The sequence below is a fragment of the Schistocerca americana genome, chromosome 10 (assembly GCF_021461395.2).
Source record: "Schistocerca americana isolate TAMUIC-IGC-003095 chromosome 10, iqSchAmer2.1, whole genome shotgun sequence".
Taxonomy (NCBI): domain Eukaryota; kingdom Metazoa; phylum Arthropoda; class Insecta; order Orthoptera; family Acrididae; genus Schistocerca; species Schistocerca americana.
In genome coordinates, this window is record NC_060128.1 from 155,045,004 (window position 1) to 155,068,046 (window position 23,043).

The 23,043-nt window shown below is 39.8% G+C and overlaps 1 protein-coding gene across 3 annotated transcripts in view; it reads left to right on the forward strand.

Annotated features, from left to right (window-relative positions):
* Positions 1 to 481: 481 nt before the first annotated feature.
* Positions 482 to 23,043, forward strand: part of LOC124552633 (protein CREG1) — a 53,511-nt gene continuing 30,949 nt past the window's right edge. Inside the window, exons 1-2 of one of the 3 annotated variants that reach the window (XM_047126959.1) lie at positions 482 to 637; positions 14,430 to 14,655. In XM_047126959.1, the coding sequence (XP_046982915.1) occupies positions 14,433 to 14,655 (223 nt within the window). In that variant the 5' untranslated portion in view covers positions 482 to 637; positions 14,430 to 14,432. Of the gene's footprint in view, positions 638 to 788; positions 831 to 1,523; positions 1,665 to 14,429; positions 14,656 to 23,043 lie in introns of those variants that run through there. The other 2 variants (XM_047126958.1, XM_047126960.1) reach the window with 2 other exon arrangements.

Genomic DNA, 23,043 nt, shown 5'->3' on the forward strand with positions numbered 1-23,043 from the left:
AGGGCTCATTAACCGATCGAGAATTTTGCTGTCTCATACAACCTTGGGATTCAGACTCACGGTTTACATTTGTTTCTGTCGAGTCACTCCGGTGCAGACCATTTGTCTCAAGATAACTCAGCAGTTTCTTAATTGTATGATTCTAAGTAATGTCGGTATATACAATGTGGGAGTGTATATACCAAATCTCGATTGATTCATCCGTCCTATCAAGTTATGAAGCAGCTTCTAAACCTATAGAATGTAAACCTTACACAAATGAATTATGTAGCTTAAGGAACAGAAAAAAAGTCTTTCATCAATGAAGAATAAGACACAAATGTTAAAAGAAAAGGAAACCTGGTGCAGTGGAACTACTTATGACAACCAACAATGGCGTTCTCCAAGTACTCGTGTAGGCTTTACAGCTTCTAATTCAGATCGAGCGCGCAAAAATACAGTAGCAATGGCTGCCAAGGCGAGCCTCCTGAATCAGCTGTTGAGTTTTTTTTATTTGCGCCGAGAATGCTGAGATCCCCCACTACTGACGCACTTGGCTAGTGAGCGTCTTTGTTCGAGCTGTTTACGCAGTGTGATAGCATTCCTAGCGCGAGTTTCGGAGAGGAAAGTTGACCGTACTGGAACAGCTCAGTAGAAAGTGAGTACATTTCCGAGGGTCAACGATTGTTGCATTGTTCAAGCAGTCAAATGAAAGCATGATTTGTTGACAAAACCGCGCAAGTGGACATAGCCGATGTCCAACGAATATGTGACTATACATAAATTACAGATTTTTCGCATTCGTCGTCTTTTAAAAAAATTCCATGTATTTGAGTCGAGTACCGAGAGAAGTAAGAAATCTGTCAGTTCAATATTACCTTTACGCAAAAAGTTAACAGAATGATGATCTTGCTGAAATATTTATATTTACGTTTACTTGTGGATAAGGCTCACATGGCATATCATGACAGGCTTGAGAAAAGATTTAACAGATAGGCTATTGAAAAGTTTTGATTATGATATAATGTTATTGCGCTTCTAAATACAATTTGGCCAATTTTTTCCCCTTTCGTTGTATCGCCACTCCGAAAATCTATTGCATCTCATCACGAATATCGAAAACTACCATTTTTTTGAGTAGCCCACGAACTTAAGAATCATTATAGGTATAACAGTTAAATATTTGGTAAGGGCTACTCTCGGGCTGATCCCATTCACAGAAAGTAGTTTCATCTCACGTCTTTACTTCAAATCTTTAATCGTTCTTTAATACTTTTGAACTGAGGTAAGCCAGTTAGCATGTGTGCAGGCTCCATCTCGCTGCAGTATGTAGCCTCATTAATTTCATCTTCCTATTACACTAAGCTAGTATCCCAAGTTATGTTTTATAGTCCTGTAAATAATCTGTTCTGCATCTTATCCTCAGTTTCTTAGCTTGACATGGGAATTGGGATCCGCTGCTGGATTTACCAGAAATCAAGCTTATACAGCCATATCACCTTGTAACTGTAAATTGGTGCTCTTCCAGATATCTGCAGTAGAATTCCTTCAGCAACTTGCTAATTGCGTCATCCAAGGCCACTGCATTTTTCTGTTCTGTTTGTACTGACATTCAGTTATCTAACAGTGGCATGATTATTGGTGCAGAAGCCTTAAACTAGATGGGAAGTTCTTGCAGCATCTGAGTGAGTAGAATGTTCAGTCAGCACCAGTGACATGCTGAGGTCTGTCTATTTTAAATCCTTAATGTCATATGGGATATCAATTTGGAGAAAACTAATTTAGGGAAAAGGAATATTTAGGGCTGCAAAAGTTGGTTGTCAGGTGATTAAATGGTGCTAATTCAAATGTATTATGGAAATCTGTACTTATCAACAGAAAAATGCAAAAAAAATATTTAAATATGTGTTTTGAAAAAGTAAGTTTAACAGGCTCCACTGGTTCTGTCAGTCCCATCTTCAAATTTCAGTTTCCCTCTTCTTGGTTTCATGCCAGGTATTTGTATTTGTTATTATTGTTATTAATTATTTTACTCTAAATTTACCAGTATTGTATGAGATTAATTCTTGTGTGAGGTATAGGCCTATACTTACCTCTTGAAGAATACCACAGTTGTCTATAAATCAGGTTCCTTGAACAAATTCTACTCCACTTCAGTAGTGAAACTAGCATTCGCATCTTGCCTGCTTATACCTCAGTTTGAACCATCAACTCATTCTCTGTGATTAAAACTTTCATACTGCAGAGCTAGTGAGTGACTGAGACAGTAAAACACTTTAGAACTTTTTTCCAAAGCTTATTCTAGTTTTTCTGTCAAAAAATGTTTCTCCTGTACTGTTACAGAATGTGTCTGTGATACTTGGGTAAACAGTTTTGAAGGTCAAAACTGTTTTATCACGTTGAGCTGTTTAAAATTTTTAGAATGGAGGTTTCATTTTATTTCAGTATTCACTTGCAGACTAATAGCTTATTTAAGCATTTTATCACATTGAGCTGTTTAATATTATTGAAATAAAGTGTCCCTTTTATTTCAACATGCACTTGTGGACTGATAGCTTGTTTCAGGCATGTGGTCATTACCAAATGCTTCAAAGATTAGAGCTCTATCTACACTTCAGTCATGAGACCAATGTAGGTATAAAGTATGCATCACATACACTGCATCACTCAAAATAAGTTAAACCAACAACGTAAAGATTCTAAGTGCATACTGTACTAATGGTGTAGAAAGTAACAAATATATCCCACTTAAAATACAATATTTGGGCAAAGACTCTCCACACTGGAAGCTGTAACGAACATCGAGTAAAGCAGCAAAGTCCTCATTTCATTCCTACGTGACTTATTTATTATCAAGAGGGATATATATTTGTTAATTGCTTCACCATTAACACTATATACTTGTAATAGTTACATAGAGAATGAGGCAGAGCATGTGTTAGTTTGTTTACACAACCGTGCTGTTGCAGTGGCTGTGAAATTAAGAGGAAGCTTTGAGCTTGGTGCACTTGTTAATCGTCACACGCCATAATTAGCTGATAGTACAGTTGAATGAAGAAATAAAGAAACATTGATTTTCAAATACTTTATAGGATCTTAGGTAAAAAATGATTTAAACATAAAGCACTTTGACTTCAAGGAATTAGGATATGGTACTTAAACGTTTTGTTGCTTTCATTTATATATCTTATGGCCTTTGTTTGGTACCAATGTTAGCATTATTCTTTTATGAATTCTCTCTGAATACTGTTTTTGCAAGTCACTCCTAATTTTGTGCTAGTCAAGTTTTAATGTTTGCTGCCTTATGTATTAGCTTTTTGTGGAACATTGCAAAGAAGAATTGGTTTTAAAATATCCAATCTATACAGCATGATATTCACAAGGTATAGTTAGTCCATTTGTGTGAAGTATCAGGGTAGTAATTCAAAAGTTTGATCTCAGATATCTAAGAAAGTGTTTTTTTTACATTCTAGAATTTTGACTCTCCCAACCCCTGAAGCTTATATTTCGCATACAAAAATAATAGCTTCTGAAATAAAACTCGTTTGGGTTTATACCTGTGTCAGTGGCATGCACAAAATGAAGAGCTGAGGTTATTGCCCCATCTCTGCTTTGAGCTAATCTTCATCTCTTTCTGCCTGCCACACCTGACATCATTCTGTTTTGCATATTTCAATCATTTTTTTGCACTACATATTCACTCCTTTTCTGCTGCTCTGTCCAGAGCTAGGTTAGCCATTGGTGGCTAGCAGATGGTCAGTTACCTGGATGCTCCCGTCTTCTGGTATGAGTGTTTTGTAGACTTGTTTCTCTACCCATTCTCTCTATGTCTTCATTTTGATTCTTATCTCTATACACAAGTTTTAACACCAATTATTCGATATTAATTTGACAACACCAGTCAATAGCACTCGTACCTTCATGATAACAGAGAGCTACTTGTGTTTCATAAGAACGGTTTTTCATGAATCTGTGCTATTAGTCAATAAATCGTTTTCTTCGAGATAATTCAGTATGTTTGAATACATAATATGTTTCAAAACCCTATTGCAAATCAGCATCAGTGATATGGGTCTGTAGTTCAGTGAATTACTCCTGTTTCCTTTCTTGGGTATTGGTGTGACTTTTCAACTTTCTAGTCTTTAGGTACAGATCTTTCCATGAGCAAGCAGTTGTATATCGTTACTGGATATGGAGCTATTGTGTTAGTGTATTCTGAAAGGGACCTGACTGGTATGCAATCTGTATCAGAAGTGTTTTAGGCTGCTTCACTGCACTAAGGATATCTATGTCCAAGATATTCATGTTGCCAGTTGTTCTAGATTCGAATTCTGGAATATTTACTTTGTCCTCTTTGGTGAACGAGTTTCGGAAAACCGTGCTTAGTAAATATGCTTTGGTGGCATGTCATAATCAATGTTATCGCACAGCAAAGATATTGGTTGCATCTTGCCACTGGTGTACTTTAAATATGACCAGAATCTCTTTGGGCTTTCTGCCAAATTTTGAGACAGAGATTTTTTCTGGAAACTATTAAAAGCATCTCGCATCAAAGTTTCTGCTCAACTTTGAGTTCCTGTAAAATTTCGCCAATCTTGTGGATTTTGGGTTCCTTTAAATTTGGCATTCTTTTTCGTTTCTTGTGCAAGAGTGTTCTGACCCATTTAGTGTATTCAGTCTTGCTACAACTGCCGTGTGTCACTAATCCCTGAATCTGTCATATTCCCTCTATTTGTTCAGGATTAGTTGTTGCTAATAGGTCAAGTATGTTTTTGAAATCAGTTACACTTTGAGTAGGCTTCGGAACTAATTGTTCGAAATAATTTTCTGTGAAAGCATTCAGTACAATATTGGATGACGTTTTGTACCTACCGCTAGATTTAACTTGGATTTTGAATAAAAATTGTTAGCAATGGTAGCCGAAGACTTCTAGCATACGAAGCCACACCTCATTCAGCCAGCAGCCTTGTCAAAGAGGACGGAGGAATCGGCAGAGGTTAAAGGCACTCTCTTACCCTTGGGGTGGGAAACTGCCCCTAAAGGCAAAAGAATCCGCAATGATCAATGGCATGAGGATGAAGAAAGCAATGAAGACCACTGCATTAAAGGCACATAATGTTCATCCACAGGACATGTGGTTCGTAATTGAAAAAGAGTCATGATGGTCTCTCCATTGCCAAAAGGTTCCAGATCTCCAGGAGGGGACTGACAAGGAAGAGGGGACCATGAGAAAAAGATTGAATAGCCAAAAAAAGGATAACATTCTATGCATTAGGGCTTGGAATGCCAGAAGTTTGAACATGGTATGGAAAAAGGAAATGCAAAGGCTCAATCTAGATTTAGTGGGGGCAGTGAGGTGTGCAAGGTAATATCAACAGTGACAGAAAATGATATGGGAGTAGGATTCATTATGAACAGGAAGATAGGTCAGAAAGTGTGTTACTGTGAACAGTTCAGTGATAGTTGTTCTCATCAGAGTCGATGGCAAACCAGCACCACCTATAGCTCAGGTATACATGCCGACGTCGCAAACTGAAGATGAAGATATAGAAAAGTATATGAGGATATTGAACAGGTAATTCAATATGTAAATGGAGATGAAAATCTAATAGTCATGGGGGATTGAAATGCGCTTGTAGGGGAAGTAGTAGAAGAAAGGTTTACTGGAGGAGATGGGCTTGGTACCAGGAATGAGAGAGGAGAAAGATTGAGTTCTGCAATAAATTTCACGAAGTAATACCAAATACTCTGTTCAAGAATCACAAGAGGAGGAGGTATACGTGGAAAAGACCAGGAGGTAAAGGAGGATTTAAGTTAGATTACATCATGGTGAGGCAGAGATTGCAAAATCAAGTATTGGATTATAAGGCGTACCCAGGAGCAGATATAGACTCGGATCACAATTTAGTCATAACGAAGAGTAGGTTGAAGATTCAGAGATTAGTCAGAACGAATTAGTGTGCAAGGAAGTTGGATATGTAATTACTAAGGAATGAAGAAGTATGCCTGAAGTTCTCTGAGGCTATAGATACTGTGATAAGGAATACATCTGTAGGCAGTTCAGTTAAAGAGGAATGGGCATCTCTAGAAAGGGCAGTCACAGAAGTTGGGAAGAAAACCGTAGGAACAAAGAAGGTAACGGTGAAGAAACCATGGGTAACAAAAGTACTTCAGTTGATCTATGAAGGAAAAGTACAAAAATATTTAGGGATGAAATAAATAAAATGTGCAGGGAAGCTAAGCTGAAACGGCTGCATGAAAAAGTGAAGAAATAGAAAACGAAATGATTGTTGGGAGGATTGACCCAGCATATAGGAAACTCAAAACAACCTTCCCTGAAACTAAAAGCAATGGTAATAACATTAAGAGTGCAATGGGAATACCGCTATTAAGTGCAGAGGAGCAAGCGGATAGGTGGAAAGAATACACTAAAGGCCTCTGTGAGGGGGAGGACTTATCTGAGGACATGAAAGAAGAGGAAACAGGAGTCGATTTAGAAGAGACAGGGGATCCAGAATTAGAATCAGAGTTTAAAAGAACTCTGGGAGACTTGAAATCAAACAAGGCAGAGGGGATAGATAACATTCCATTAGAATTTCTGAAAATATTTGGAGAAGTAGCAACAAAAAGACTGTTCACATTGGTGTGTAGGATGTAAGAGTGTCTGGCAATATACCATCCACACAATTCACAAGATTGCAGGAGCTGACAAATGCAATGAGTATCGCACTATCAGATTAACAGCTCATTCGTCCAAGTTGCTGACAAGACTAATATGCAGAAGAACGGAAAAGAGAGTTGAGGATGTGTTAGACGGTGATCAGTTTGGCTGAAGGAAAGTTAAAGGTACCAGTGAGGCAATTCTGATGTTGTGATTGATGATGGAAGCAAGATCAAAGAAAAATAAAGACATTGACATGGAAAAAATGTTTGAGAATGTCAAATGGAGCAAGATGTTAGAAATTCTGAGGAAAAAAAGAGGTAAACTATAGGGAAAGACGGTTGATATGCAATATGTACCAATAACCAAGGGGGAATAATAAGAGTGAAAGACCAAGTATTAAGTGCTTGGATTAAAAAGAGTGTAAGACAGGGATGTAGTCTTTTGCCCCTACTGTGCAGTCTATACATCAAAGGAGCAATGATGGAAATAAAATGTAGATTCAAGAGTGGAATTAAAATTCAATGTGAAAGGATAGAAATGATAAGGTTAGCTGATGACATTGTTATCCTCAGTGAAAATGAAGAAAAATTACATGATTTGCTGAATGGAATGAACAGTCTAATGAGTACAAAGTATGAATTGAGAGTAAATCTAAGAAAGATGAAAGTAATGAGAAGTAGCAGAAATGAGAACAGTGAGAAATTAAACATCGGGATTGGTGGTCATGAAGTAGACAAGTCAGCAAAATAACCCATGATGGACGGAGCAAGGAGGACATAAAAAAGAGACTAGCACTGGCATTGCTGCCCAAGAGAAGTCTACTAGTATCAAATGTAGGCCTTAATTTGAGCAAGAAATTTCTGAAAATGTACATTAGGAGCACTGTGTTGTGAGGCAGTGAAACATGGACTGTGGGAAAAATGGAACAATAGAGACTCGAAGTATTTGAGATATGGTGCTATAGAAGAATATTGAAGATTAGGTGCATTGATAAGTTAAGAAATGAAGATGTTCTGCACAGAATTGGTGAGGAAAGGAATATATGGAAAACACTGACAAGCAGAAGGGGCAGGATGGTAGAAAGTCTGTTAAGACATCAGAGAATAACTTCCATGGTGCTAGAGCAAGCTGTAGAGGGTAAAAACTGCAGAGGAAAACAGAGATTGGAATGCATCCAGAAAATAATGGAGGACATAGGTTGCAAGTGCTACTCTGAAATGAAGAGACTGGCGTAGGAGAGGTATTTGTGGCAGCCTGCATCAAATCTGTCAGAGGACTGATTACTCAAAATATCCTCTGTTAGTCTTATATGGTACGGGTACGACACACTTGAGCAGTATTCTAGAACTGGTCACACAAATGATTTGTAAGCAAGCTCCTTTGTAGCATGACTGCACTTCCACTGTGTTCTACTAAGAAACTGAAGTCTACCACCTGCTTTACTCACTACTGAGACTATGTGAAGCAGTGAAGCTCACATGGTACTAGGTACAGAACTCTCTCTGAAAGCAGTGAGATTTCTGGGGAAAATTTCTGTGCATATTGAAGGATAGGCAAATGGAAGATGATGGTGGAGTATTTTTTGCAGCAGACAAGAAACTCAAATCTATCGAGATAGAAATTGAAGCTGCATGTGAGATTGTTTCGGCAAGATTCAGTATCAGGGATGGATCCTCCTGTCAACCACCAGACTCATCTCCTAACGTAACCAAAAATTTTAGAGAGAACCTCAGTTTGATTGTACGCAAGTTCCCCAATCATAATGCAATCATCAGTGGAAACTTTAATCATCCAACAAGCAATTGGGAAAATTACAGTTTGTTTACTGGTGGGTGAAGAAGACAGCCTCTGAAACATTACTAAATACCTTCTTTGAAAAACACCTCAGACAGTTTGGAACCCCAATCATGATGGAAATATATTGGATCTAATTGCAACAAATAGACCTGATACCTCTGAAGAAGTCCATATCAAAACTGGTACCAGTGATCATGACACAGTCGTGGCAACAATGATTACCAAAGTATAAAGCACAACTAAAATAAGTAGAAAGCTGTATGAATTCAGTAAGCTAGATAAAAAATCAAAACTTTCAGCACAGTATAGGAGTTTGTAGAGGGGAAAAAAAAAAAAAAAAAAAAAAAGAAACGTGGTTGACCAAGCACTGAATAATGTGTACCCAGTAGAGCAGTTCGTAATGGGAGGGAACCCCCATGGTAAACAGTAACTGTGACGAAACTTCAACAAAAACCAAAACTTTTGCATAATAGGTGTAAAACAAAGTGTTGAGCTATAAATAGAGAGATATTGAATGAAATGCGCTTGGCTGTCAAGAGAGCAATGCATAATGCCTTCAACTACCGTAGCAGAATATTATTAAATGATACTTCACAAAACCCAAAGAAATTCTGGCTTTCTCTATAGTTTACCTCCTTTTTCCTCAGAATTTCTAACATCTTGCACCATTTGACACCGTCAAATGCTTTTTCCAGGTCGGAACATGTCTTGATTTTTCTTTAGTCTTGCTTCAATTATGAACCACAATGTTGCAATTGCCTGTCTGGTGCCTTTATGTTTCCTAAATCCAAACTGATCGTCATCTAACACATCCTCAATTCTGTTTTCCATTCTTCTGCATATTATTTTTGTCAGCAACTTCAATGCATGAGCTGTTAAGCTGGTTGTGCGATAACTCTTGCATTTGCGAGCTCTTCCAATCTTGTGAATTGTGTGGATGATGTTTTTCCGAAAGTCAGGTGGTATACTTCCAGACTCTTTTACATGTTACACACCACAATGAATAGCCTTTTTGTTTCGGCTTCATGGTAGAATGTTATCTATCCCTTCTATCTTATTTGATATTAAGTCTTCCAAAGCTCTTTTAAATTCTGATTCTAATGCTGGATCCCCTCTCTTATAAATTGATTCCTGTTTCTTCTTCTTTCACGTCATCAGACAAGTTCTCCCCCTCACAGAGGCTCTTTTCACTTATCTGCTACCTCCTCTGCATTTCACAGTTGGAATTCCTGTTGCACTTTTAATATTACCATCCTTGATTTTAATGTCACTGAAGATTGTTTTGACTTTCCTGTATGCTGAGTCAGTCCTTCCAACAACAATTTCTTTTTCGATTTCTTCACGTTTTTCATGCAGCTATTTTGCCTTAGCTTACCTGCACTTTCTATTTATTTCATTCCTCAGCGACTTGTGTTTCTGTATTCCTGAATTTCCTTGAACATTTTTGTTCCTCCTCCTTTCATCGATCGACTGAAGTATTTCTTCTGTTACCCGTGGTTCCTTTACAGTTACATTGCTTGTATCCATGTCTTTTGCCAATTTATGTGATTACCCATTTCAGAGATGTCCATTTCTCTTCAACTAAACTGCCCACTGAGATATTCCTTATTACAGTACGTATAGCCATAGAGAACTTAAAGCGTATCTCTTCATTCCTTAGTACTTCTTTGTATAGTGATTCTTCCTGAATAGTTTCTTAAACTTCAGCCTGCTCTTTATCACTATTAAATTGTGATCTGACTCTATATCTGCTCCTGGTATGCCTTACAATTCAATATCTGATTTCGGAATCCTTACCTGACTATGATGTAATCTGAAATCTTCCCGTATCACCCGGCCTTTTCCAATATAACTCCTCCTGTTGTGATTGTTGAACAGGTTTTTCGCTATTAATTGTTGGAACTTACTACAGAACTCAATTAGGCTAGTCTTTCTCCTCTCTCATTTCTAGTATCAAGCTCATATTCTCCTGTAATCCTTTCTTTTATTCCTTCACCTATACCACATTCCAGTCACCATGACTATTAGATTTTCATCTCACATTATGTAATGAGGTACCCGTTCAGTATCTTCACATACTGTCTCTGTCTCTTCATCTTTGGTTTGCAAAGTCAGCATGTATACCTGAACTATCGTTGTCGGTGTTGGTTTGCTGTCAATTCTGATGAGAACAACCATATCACTGAAATTTTCACAGTAACATAATCTCTGTTCTACCTCCCTATTCAGAACAAAGCTTTCTCCTGTTACACCATTTTCTGCTGCTGTTGATATTACCCAGTACCCATCTCTTCTTTCCATTTCACTTCACCGACCCCACTGTATTTAGATTAGCCTTTGCATTTCCCTCTTCAGATTTTTAAGCTTCCCTACCACATTCAAACTCCTGACATTCCCTGCCCCTACGTTCGGTATTCAGTCTTTTTCTCATGGTCACCTCCCCCTTGGCAATCCCCTCTTCGAGATCAGATTTGGGGGCTATTGCGGAATCTTTTGCAATGGAGAGAGCATCATGACACTTTTCCAATTACAGGCCAGATGTCCTGTGGATACACATTGTGTGTCTTTAATGCAGCGGTCTTCATTGCCTTCTGCATGCTCATGCCATTGACAATTGCTGATTCTCTTGTCTTTAGGGTCAGTTTCCCAACCCCAGGGCAAGAGAGTGCTTTGAATTTCTGTCCACTCCTCCACCCTTTTTGACAAGGCTGTTGGCAGAATATGGATGACCTTATGCTGGCAGTCTTTGGCCACCTATGCTGATCATTATCCAAAATTTAAGTGGTGGCAGCTTTGAACCCAGGACTGAAGACGTTTAGATTACTGATCAAAGATGTTACTCCTAGACTACAGGTGCATATAATTAATTGTTAATATTATGAGGATAACAAAAGAAGAAAAAATTGTGGTAGGAGTGGGAATTGACCCAGAGACAGCAAATTGCCAGTCAGTGCACTACATGTGACATACACTTTAAAAGAAAAGTAGTGACTTGGTGGTGCGTGAAACAAAACACTCATAATGCCAGAATGGATGAAGTTGCATCAGAGCATTCACAATAAAAAACAGACAGCTGCATCCCTTGTGTGAGTTGATAGTGGTGCGGCTGACCAGCATTTCAGCTGTCGACACTGGATTTTAGTTACCGCAACGAGAGCTCAACAAAACGTGGTCTTCATCTGTTTTATTTGCATACTAGCAAGCATTCAAAGAGAATGGCATAATATTAGTGTGATTTCTGGCTTGCATCAAAAGAGAAGTGGCACAAGTTTAGTGCAATGTTTACAGTGTGTTGTAGCACTTTATCTCAGGCTGCCATTATGTAAGCTGATGAGAGGTCAATAAATGTCACTCCAGTGATCTTTCTCCTTTCAGACCTTCCCTCTCCATGTTGCTTTAGATGAGTTATTTGTGCTATACAGTTTCTTTATAGCCAAGTAAATAATAAGCTACTAATAGCAGCTAAACAACAGCTGTGTAGTAAAATTGAGGAGCCAGCTCATTTTTGTCCAGAATAGCAGATTCTTACTAATTTATTTGATTAAATTTAGATGGCATTAGTATGAACAGCATTAAGCAGCGTAGTGATAGCTTATTGTTAATACAGTAGACATATTAAGTTTTTATGGTGTCTTTGTGATATTGTAATGTCCACCTTGATTCGTTAGACGCCCCTGAAGGTTTCCATTCTGATGGGATCTGTGAAACAGCAATGAACGAATGAGTGAACAAATGAACAAACAAAAGGGGAGAGGAGGCGGAACCACCTTAAAGTGTGTTGCTGCAGATAGCAATGAAGTGTGCTAACAAAGCTGTCTGCATAGAAAAGCAGTTGTTACTATCCAGCATTGCTCACATATCAAGGAGATTCTGAAGATGAATCAAATATAAATGTAATTTTATTAAAAAAAAATTAGTGAAAAGTAACAGGCAAATATAATTTATTTTTCTGCTACTTTACTCCTTTAGAAATATGTTTTTCATAACAAGAAGGAAGGTTCTTTATCCCAACATCATAGAATGGAGATGGTTGTGTCAGGAGCCAATTGTACATGAATCCCTCCTGCCCTATTCATCTTCAAATTGTTGGCATCCCAGAGCTTCTTTAAGTGGCCAAAAGAGACAAAAATTGCAGGGTGATAGGTCTGGGCTGCAGGAAGGTTGATTGAGTTGAGTCCAGTTAATTTCCTATAGTTTGGAGAGCGTTAGAGCTGCAGTATGGAGCTTGGCATTGTCATGGAGGATTGTGGCCTCTCAATTGGTTAGTTTTGTCTTTTTTGGCGAAATGCAGCCTTAACCAGGTTCAACAGCATTGATTGTGCATGTTGTTGTTGTTGTGGTCTTCAGTCCTGAGACTGGTTTGATACAGCTCTCCATGCTACTCTATCCCGTGCAAGCTTCTTCATCTCCCAGTACCTACCGCAACCTACATCCTTCTGAATCTGCTTAGTGTATTCATCTCTTGGTCTCCCTCTACGATTTTCACCCTCCACGGTGCCCTCCAATGCTAAATTTGTGATCCCTTGATGCCTCAAAACATGTCCTACCAACCGATCCCTTCTTCTAGTCAAGTTGTGCCACAAACTTCTCTTCTCCCCAATCCTATTCAATACCTCCTCATTAGTTACGTGATCTACCCACCGTATCTTCAGCATTCTCCTGTAGCACCACATTTCGAAAGCTTCTATTCTCTTCTTGTCAAAACTAGTTATCATCCATGTTTCACTTCCATACATGGCTACACTCCAAACAAACACTTTCAGAAACGACTTCCTGACACTTAAATCTATACTCGATGTTAACAAATTTCTCTTCTTCAGAAACGCTTTCCTTGCCATTGCCAGTCTACATTTTATATCCTCTCTACTTCGACCATCATCAGTTATTTTACCCCCTAAATAGCAAAACTCCTTTGCTACTTTAAGTGTCTCATTTCCTAATCTAATTCCCTCAGCATCACTCGACTTAATTTGACTACATTCCATTATCCTCGTTTTGCTTTTGTTGATGTTCATCTTATATCTTCCTTTCAAGACACTGTCCATTCCGTCCATAGCACATGCAAAAAATCAATGAGCAAAATACCTCGCCAATTGACAGCCGAGTCTTGGCTTTCACTCCGGCTGTCTGCCCTTTCCTCTTCCACTTCATACTGGCTTGTTTTGATTCAGGAGTGAAGTGGTCAAACAGCATTTATCCCAGATGATGACCCAACTCAAAAATGCATCACCTTCCTTCGCAGACTTGCTGTAAGCCTCTGACAGATCTCCAAATGTCTCAACTTCAGATCTCTGATTATAATGCAAGGGACACATCTGGCACAAACTTTACGGGACTTTGGCGTTTGTGATCATCACTCAATAGCTCCCGTAACTTTTTCGGGCCTGTTCTGCAGTTGCGGACACACTCGCCAATCAACCTTCTTCAAATATGTCTCAAATCGTGTAAACGTTCCGTCCATTATACTGGCCTGAGGATGGTAAAGGTGTTCCTGATTTTCTACTCATTTCATTCTTCATTGAATTCTTTATGCCAGGCAAACACATGAGTCCTTGACAATGTTTTGTCTCTGAACTGTGCAGTCAATCTCTGAAAGATTTCCATCACCTGAACACCTTCACGAGCAAGAAATTTCATAATTATGCATTGTGCAATAAAGGGGTGCATCATGAGCTCTATTGATGAACAGGTTGGAAGTGTGGAGGGGCTAGCTCTCCCCACTTCTAGTGCACCCCTACAAAGCATACCAGAAACATGGGCCCAGTCCTATCAACTTGTAGACAGTGAGAAAGAAAAATCTTGTTTATATTTGAGATACTGTCATACATTTCATTACCTGCAGATGGTTAGTGGAGTGGCATGCACAGAACAGTTCAAAGTTTGTCTGCCTTTTGAGATGATGCACGCTGTACTCTCCATTGTAGTATAGGAATCTAAATTTTTAGCTAAGATATCTGTGCCTCGTTTCATAAGGCGGTTGCTTTTCCAGACAATGGCAGCCCACACGGCATGCTGCCTGCTGATGGCCACCCTGGTGACGGTGGCTTCTGCTGACAAGTACTACGGCTACCCTGGCAAGCCGTGGGACGGGCATGCGTACGCTGCGGAGAAGTACCAGCAGTACGCTACGCTCTACCAGCAGCAGGTGATGGGCACTGGCCCGCCACCTCACACAGAGGTGGTGCGCATGGCGCGCTACATCGTCCACAATGTAGGTATGTCTGATTCTTACTATCTGCTGACTCCAGTCCATTCCCATTTGTACAGGGCACATTGCTATATGAAGATTCAAATTTTAATAGGGGCAATTGTTTACACACATCAAAAAAGTTTTGCATCACCTCAGTTCCCAGGACTGCTGAAGATGTTGGCTGTGGATATTTTATCACAGACACAGTCCCTTTGACTGTTCAGAGATGTCACTAAACTTGCCCAAAGATGTAAACAACCTTCCATGAGCAGTGCCTATTAGACGGAGGGGGTCCGACAGCCGATCAGTTCCAGTCATTCCACCGGGAAGGAGGTACACGGGTCCTGTTGTCTGTAGATCAACCATGCCTAGATGGTTAATACCACGGTTTGATTGTGTCCGCATTGTTACATTGTGCCAGGAAGGGCTCTCAGCAAGAGAAGTATCCAGGCATCTCAGAGTGAACCAAAGAGATGTTGTGCAGACATGGCGGAGAGACAGTGAGACAGGAACTATCGATGACATGCCTCACTCATGACGCCCAAGGGCTACTACTGCAGTGGATGATCGCTACATTTGGATTATTGTATTATGACTCAAACTGTGTGCAATAGGCTGCATGATGCGCAACTTCACTCCCAACGTCCATGGCGAGGTCCATCTTTGCGACCACGACACCATGCAGCGCGGTACAGATGGACCGAACAACATACCGAATGGACTGTTCAGGATTGGCGTCATGTTCTCTTCACGGATGAGTGTTGCATATGCTTTCAACCAGACAATTGTTGGAGATGTGTTTGGAGGCAACCCAGTTGGGCTGAATGCCTTAGACACACTGTCCAGTGAGTGCAGCAAGGTGGAGGTTCCCCGCTGTTTTTGGGTGGCATTATGTGGGGCCGACACGCCGCTGGTGGTCATGGAAGGCACTGTAATGGCTATCCGATACATGAATGCCTTCCTCCGACTGATAGTGCAACCATATCGGCAGCATATTGGTGAGGTATTAGTCTTCATGGACGACAACTCGCCCCCCTATCTTGCACATCTTGTGAATGACTTCCTTCAGGATAACAACATTGCTCGACTAGAGTGGCCAGCATGTTCTCCAGACATGAACCCTATCAAACATGCCTGGGATGGATTTGAAAGGGCTATTTATGGATGATGTGGCCCACGAACCTCTCTGAGGGATCTACCTTGAATCGCCGTTGAGGAGTGGGACAATCTGGACCACAGGCCTTGATGAACTAGTGAATAGTATGCCATGACGAATACAGGCATGCATCAATGCAAGAGGACGTGCTATTGGGTATTAGAGGTACCGTTGTGTACAGCAATCTGGACCACCATCTCTGAAGGTCGCACTGTATGGTAGTACAACATGCAATGTATGGTTTTCATGACCAGTGAAAAGGGCTGAAATGATATTTATGTTGATCTCTATTCCAATTTTCAGTACAGGTTCCGGAACATTTGGAATCAAGGTGATGCAAAACCTTTTTGATGTGTGTATTTTCAAATGATACAGAATAAAAACATGTTTCAATGTTTTACTGTCCTTCAGAGTAGTCACCAGATTTGGGTATAACACATCTGAAGCAATGCATATAACAATCTGAAGCAAATGGTACAAACTGCTTCCTTTCTTAATAGTAGTATCATGTCAGTCAACAAGGGCTTTAGTTTTGGGGGCTTGGTAGATGCAGCACTTCCTAGCCGCATCGACAGAAGAAATTGGTCACAATGTGTGCTGTATGCGCACAAGCATTGTCCTGCAAAATTATGGGTGGGTTCTGCAGAAAATATCACCACTATTTTCTCAAAGCTGGTCAGGGATTGTGTTCCAAAAATAAGCAGTAATACAGTGCATCAGTGACTGCTGATGACACTGTAACGTACAGAAAAGTATCATTGTTGAGTGGGTGTAGAAATATACAGGATGGCTTAGAATTTCTATTTGGTATGATGAGTGGCGGCTTGCTCTAAATGTAGAAAAATGTAAGCTAATACAGATGAGTAGGAAAAGTAATCCTGTAATGTTCTAATACAGTATTAGTGGTGTGCAGCTTGACAAGATCGTGTTGACTAAACGTATAGAGAGAACATTGAAGAGCAGTATGAAATGGAATGGGCACATAAGGATGATGGTAGAGAAGACTAATGTTTGACTTTGGTTTATTGGGAGAATTGTAGGAAGGTGTAGCTCATCTATAAAGGAGATGGCATACAGAACACTTGTGTGGCCCATTCCTGAGTTCTGCTCTAATGGTTTGGGTCCCCACCATGTCAGATTAGAGGATGATATGGATGTGGTTAAGAAGGGTGCTGCTAGAATTACCATATTACCTCTAGATTCGATCAACACATGAGTGGTATGGAGATGCTTCACAAACTCAAATAGGAATCCACAGAGGGAAGATGATGTTTTTGCGAAGCACTGTTGAAGAAATTTGGAGAACATGCATTTGCAGCTGACAGCAGAATGATGCTCCTGCCGCCAATGTACATTTTGCGTAAGGACTATGAAGATAAGGTAAGAGGAACTAGGGCCCCTACGGAGGCATAAAGACAGTTGTTTTGTTCTCGCTCCCTTTGTGAATGTAATAAGAAAGAAAATAACTTTTAGTGATACAGGGGTCCCCCCCCCCCTTCCATTAAACCATATAGTGGCTTGCAGAATATGGATGTAAATGTCGACTGACAGGGAATGGTACGTATTAGGATAACACCATCACAGCCACACATGAGAATCACTGTAACTTTCACATTGCTGCGGTTTTGATGATCTTTTACAAGGTGTACAACTTAGCTTTCGCCATTTTTTTCCCCAATATTTGAGGCTTTAATGAAACAAATTGGTTACACATGTATCATTCAAAGTATTTTCCATCACTGGCCACTACTTTCTCACATATTTTGGGCAGTGTACGAATCCCGCATCGAAAAAGTTGTTCATCTTTTGTAGCGACCCACAAATCGATCCACTTTGTGTCTTCTTCATGAGACCGGAAGTGTTGGTCAGCCAGGCCATGCGCCGTTGATCTAAACAGGTGATAGTCAGAGTGAGCAATGTCTGGAGAATATGGCGTGTGGGGTAGGACTTCCCATTTTAACGTTTCCAAGTACGATTGGACCTCTTTTGCAATGTGGGGTCGAGCATTGTCGTGCTGCAAAATCACTTTATCGTGCCTCTCGCTCTATTGCAGCCATTCGTCTTTTAATGCTCTGCTCAAACGCATTAATTGCGTTCAATAACAAGCACCTGTGATTGTTTCACTTGGTTTTAACATCTCATAGTACACAATGCCGAGCTGGTCTCACCAAATGCACAGCTGGAATATCCCCGTGATTTTTTGCATTTAGGGTTATCATAATGAAGCCATTTTTCATACCCGGTCACAATGCGATGCAGAAATCCCTTCCATTTTTTCTCTGAATCAACTGCTCACAAACACACAAATGCCGTTCAACATTTTCTGATTTCAGCTCACACGGGACCCAAGTTCCTTCTTTCTGAATCATGTTCACAGCCTTGAGACTTTTTGAAATGACTTGCTGTGTCACTCCCACTAATCGTGCCAATTCTTCTTGAGTTTGACATGAGTGTTCACTCAGCTATATTTCCAATTCTGCATCTTCGAAAACATTCTCTCTTCCACCACTATGCTGCTCTACGATATTAAAATCACCGTTCTTGAAGTGTTGAAACCACTCACGACATGTTCTTTCACTAATAATGTCGTTACCATACATACTTGAGAGCATTCGCTGAGACTCAGACACTGTTTTCTTCATATTGAAACAAAACAGTAACACCTCCCACAAATGACGAGAGTTAGGCTCGTAAACTGACATTTATGTTATGTTGACTGAGGTCCAATCTAACTGCCTAACGTCTGTGATCTGTTTCTTTCGACCACTACTGACCGTTGTCGCCACCCATCGGCAAACGGCGGAAGCAAAGTTGTACACTTTGTAGTTGTCATAGTGACCCGTAATGACATCATTCATTTGATTGCCATTTCAGATGTGTCTCACATCATTTGGCTGATGTCTGATTCAGCATAATGATACAGCATAAGAAAGCTTCTCCTTAGCATTCATAGTGTTGCAAATGGGTATGACCATCATCGTGTCATAGCTATTTCTGCATTTCCATCAAACTGAGCAGAACCCACAGTTTTTCTCCTGTCCTGGCATTCCTTCAGTATATGAAGCACAGTCATATCCACTAATCCTGTCACTCGGACCAGCTCACAAAACATTTGGTGTTGATCTCTGTCCAGTAACATGGTGAGAGCAGACACTCCTTTCTCACTGACACAGCGATGACCTGACTGACAAATGTGTCTCATATTTTGTTGTACCTCGTGCATACATACCTTGCCAACATTCTGCAAGGCAATGCAGATTGCATGCAAGCCTCTTCTTGATGTTACTGTTGTGCTACATGTCCTCTGGCAAATTCAACCTTTATCCAACTTCATTGTTCTTTTATTGTGAGAACATTGTGACAGCATTACATTAGATCGTCTGCTACATGAAGCTCAGTTCAACTCAGTTCCGCACTGTCGCTTGCTCCAAAAAGTGAGCACTTACGGTCTATCTGATGACATATGCAGTTGGATAGAAAGTTTTCTAACAGACAGAGAGCAGTATGTCGTCCTGAATAGGGTGACTTCAACAGAAACAAGCGTAACTTCAGATGTGCCCCAGGGCAGCATAATAGGTCCGCTGTTTTTTACATAAACGAACTGGTTGGTGGTATTGACAGTGGCATTAGACTGTTTACTGACGATGCTGTAGTCTACAGGAAAGTAGTATCACACGAAAGTTGTAAACAAATCAATGAGGATTTGCAGAAAATAAATGCATGGTGTAATGATGACTGGCAGTTATCTCTCAATATTAGTAAGTGTAACTTACTGCGTATAAAAAGGCAAAAATCCCCATTAATGTAAGAGTACAAAATAAATGCCCAGTCTTTGGAAGCGGTAACATCCGTCAAGTATCTGCATGTGACTATTGGGAATGATCTCAAATGGAATGATCATATTACGCAAGTAATAGACAAAGTGAAATCTAGATTGTGGTTTATTGGTAGAATCCTGAAGCAATGCAGTCCTTCAACAAAGGAAATTGCTTACATTATTTCGTCCAGTCTTAGAGTATTGCTCGTCTGTGTGGGACCCTTATCACTTGGGTCTCATTCAAGAGATTGAAAAGGTCCAAAGAAGATCGGTAAGATTCGTGACGTACATTTAGCCATCACGAGAGCGTTACAAATCTCTTAGAAAGTTTGAAGGGGGATACACATAGACGATGCGCTAAACGGAAGGGACTATTCACTAAATTCTGAAATCCGATCTTCGCCAAGGATGTAGAGCATATATTATTACCACCAACTTTCAAATCACGCAATGATCACCATTCAAAGATAAGGGAAATTAGAGCCCATACTGAAGCATTCAGACAGTCGTTTTTCCCTCATGCAATCCGCGAGTGGAATGGGGGGGGGGGGGGGGGGGGGAATATGACTTTGGCACGAATTGTGCCCTCTGCCACACACCCCTTGGTGGCTAGCGGAGTATATAAGTAGAGGTAGAAGCTCTGTAGTTCACTACTAAGGCTTCCTTGCACTGTTTTAATTAGTTTTTAAAGTTGTGCAAACACTGCTGTGTTTTATTTATAATATAAATATTTTTTTACCTAACCAGTTACCTCTAGGTAGAATAAGCCACTTAAAAGAAACATTCTTTAATTACAACTTAAGTTTCAAAAAACTTTATGATGTATTTGACAGACACTTGGGTTGCAACATACATCTGGCACTATTTGAAATTTACTTAAAAACAGAGCAAGAAAATGGTTCAAATTGCTCTGAGCACTATGGGACTTAACTTCTGAGGTCATCAGTCCCCTAGAACTTAGAACTACTTAAACCTAACTAACCTAAGGACATCACACACATCCATGCCTGAGGCAGGATTCGAACCTGCGACCTTAGCAGTCGCTCGGTTCCAGACTGTAGCGCCTAGAACCGCACGGCCACTCTGGCCGGCAAACAGAGCAAGAAAGAACACTGTAAGCCACTAACCAGATTTTCTGTAATCTCTGCCGCATCCTCGGTAGCACATCACTCTGTTGTCTTGAAGGTGAAAATCTTATTTCGTATTTGATGATTGCCAAAAAAATGTGCACACATCACAATTTTGGTTTAACTTTTTCAAACATTCCTCAAAGGATCTATTATTTAGACAATGACCAGTTCCTCAACTTCGTGAAATTATTAACACTTACGATCAGGTTGGTGCTGACAAACAACCAAGAGTCTGGTGGCAGAATTTCTCAGATAATTTGTAAAATTACTGAAGCCCAAATTAATGAAAATCAGTAGTACTCCTAACATGTTACTAACAAAATATTTAACTGTGGCACAGAACACAGTTCATTTTTATGCTAAACATCACAATTTACACACTGTCTTGTAGTAATCTACCGGATAAAAGCACACTGCAAGTAGTTCAGTTGTTAATAAAAGTCACAAAATTTAACAATAGCTCATTCAGTTGACAATGGCAGTCGAAGCCTCCTACCTACCACAACACATTTCAGCCAAATATTCCGTAACTTACTTACAGAAATCACTTTTAAGTTTTTAAACATTGACAGTACAAGTTTGGTATTTTTATGAACAACTAGCAAACAAGTATTGTGTGAGCAAATACCGAGAGTGTACTCGACGTAATTGTTAGACTCTTGTTAGCTTGTCCAGGTCTGTGCTCGGGTGATATCTGACTACATAAAGACGGGTGTATGAACAAATTGTTATTTCAGAAATTTCACAATCATTTGAAAAATTGCTAGGTTAAATTTTGCTACTCAGAATGGACTATAAGTATTGATTAAAATTTTGGTTTACAAAATGTGTGGTATTTAGAAAAGTCGTCCAATGACTTTGTGCATCTGCACTGAGAACAGCTTAATTGAGTATACAAGCCCGATATTGAAAATTATTCTAAATTATGCAAAATCTTAATTAATGGCTCAATCAGTTAATGAAGTATGTCATCTAGTGCATAAAAGTTAGGTTAACAGAAGCACGGTGGCAAATATGGGAATCTAACAAGCAAGAAGGTAAAATGTGCAATGTAAAATGTAGCTGCAGGGTGTCTACGACCCGGGACAACCGGGAGATCCGGGAAAAACCCGGGATTTTTTTCATTCGGGAGAAAACCGGGAAAAACCCGGGAATCTTTTTGTGTTACGGTAATTTTTCATTGTTTTAGTTCAAATGGTTCAAATGGCTCTGAGCACTAAGGGACTTAACATCTATGGTCATCAGTCCCCTAGAACTTAGAACTACTTAAACCTAACTAACCTAAGGACAGCACACAACACCCAGTCATCACGAGGCAGAGAAAATCCCTGACCCCGCCGGGAATCGAGCCCGGGAACCCGGGCGTGGGAAGCGAGAACGCTACCGCACGACCACGAGCTGCGGACCATTGTTTTAGTTTTCAGTTAAATTTTTGTGATTTTGACTGGTAAGAACCAATACTCTAACAAAAAAATTTACTGTATCCCGCTTCTGCAGAATAATACTGCAGCAACAAAACATGAACGAGAGAAAAAAACTAAAATAAAACTTAAGTCGCAAAGAAAATGCGACATATACAACAACAAAACACAGTGCTCATACAAGCGTCTGCCAGCAGCAAAGTGTGTCAAAGGCTTTAGGAAGACTGTGCAGTGCTTCTTAACAACAAATTGACTCCAATGAGCGTGACGTGACAGTTTTTTACATTAGATTCGTTTTAATGCAAGATCTTTTAATGTTTCAGATGTACGAACATGCGGGCTTCCTGCGTTATCGTAGCTGCGCAAGTGCAGTGACGCCTGTTATCTGGCGCTCTCTGGCAACTGCTGAAACGTACCTTTCTAATAGGTCACGGAAAAATATTGCAAATATTGCTTTGAAAAGTGTTACTTTCAAAGTAACTTTCCTTTTATGTAAGATAAACTATGTGAGAGAGTGTACGATGAATTTCTTAAATCACAGAGCGTTTGACTCTCATTTAAAAATCAACTCTTTGGGGACGACCATATGAAGAATTTCGAGCCCAGAAGATCAGACATTTACGTCGTTATTAAAAAATTTTACTGGCACGTTTACGTGATGTATGATGCGCAAAAAAGATCAACAATATATGTGGAAGCTTAGCTTCTCTTGCAGCTTATTAATCTTAGAGACCAATATTATATGTGATAGCTTTTCTTTTCTTGTAGCAACATTTGTACATTAATTTAAGCTACTAATTTTTCTTATCTGTGTGTTTGTGCTACTTAAGAGTGATCTTGCTACTGGCTGACTACTTCACGTGTCAAATGCTGTCATCAGCTGGCGAGA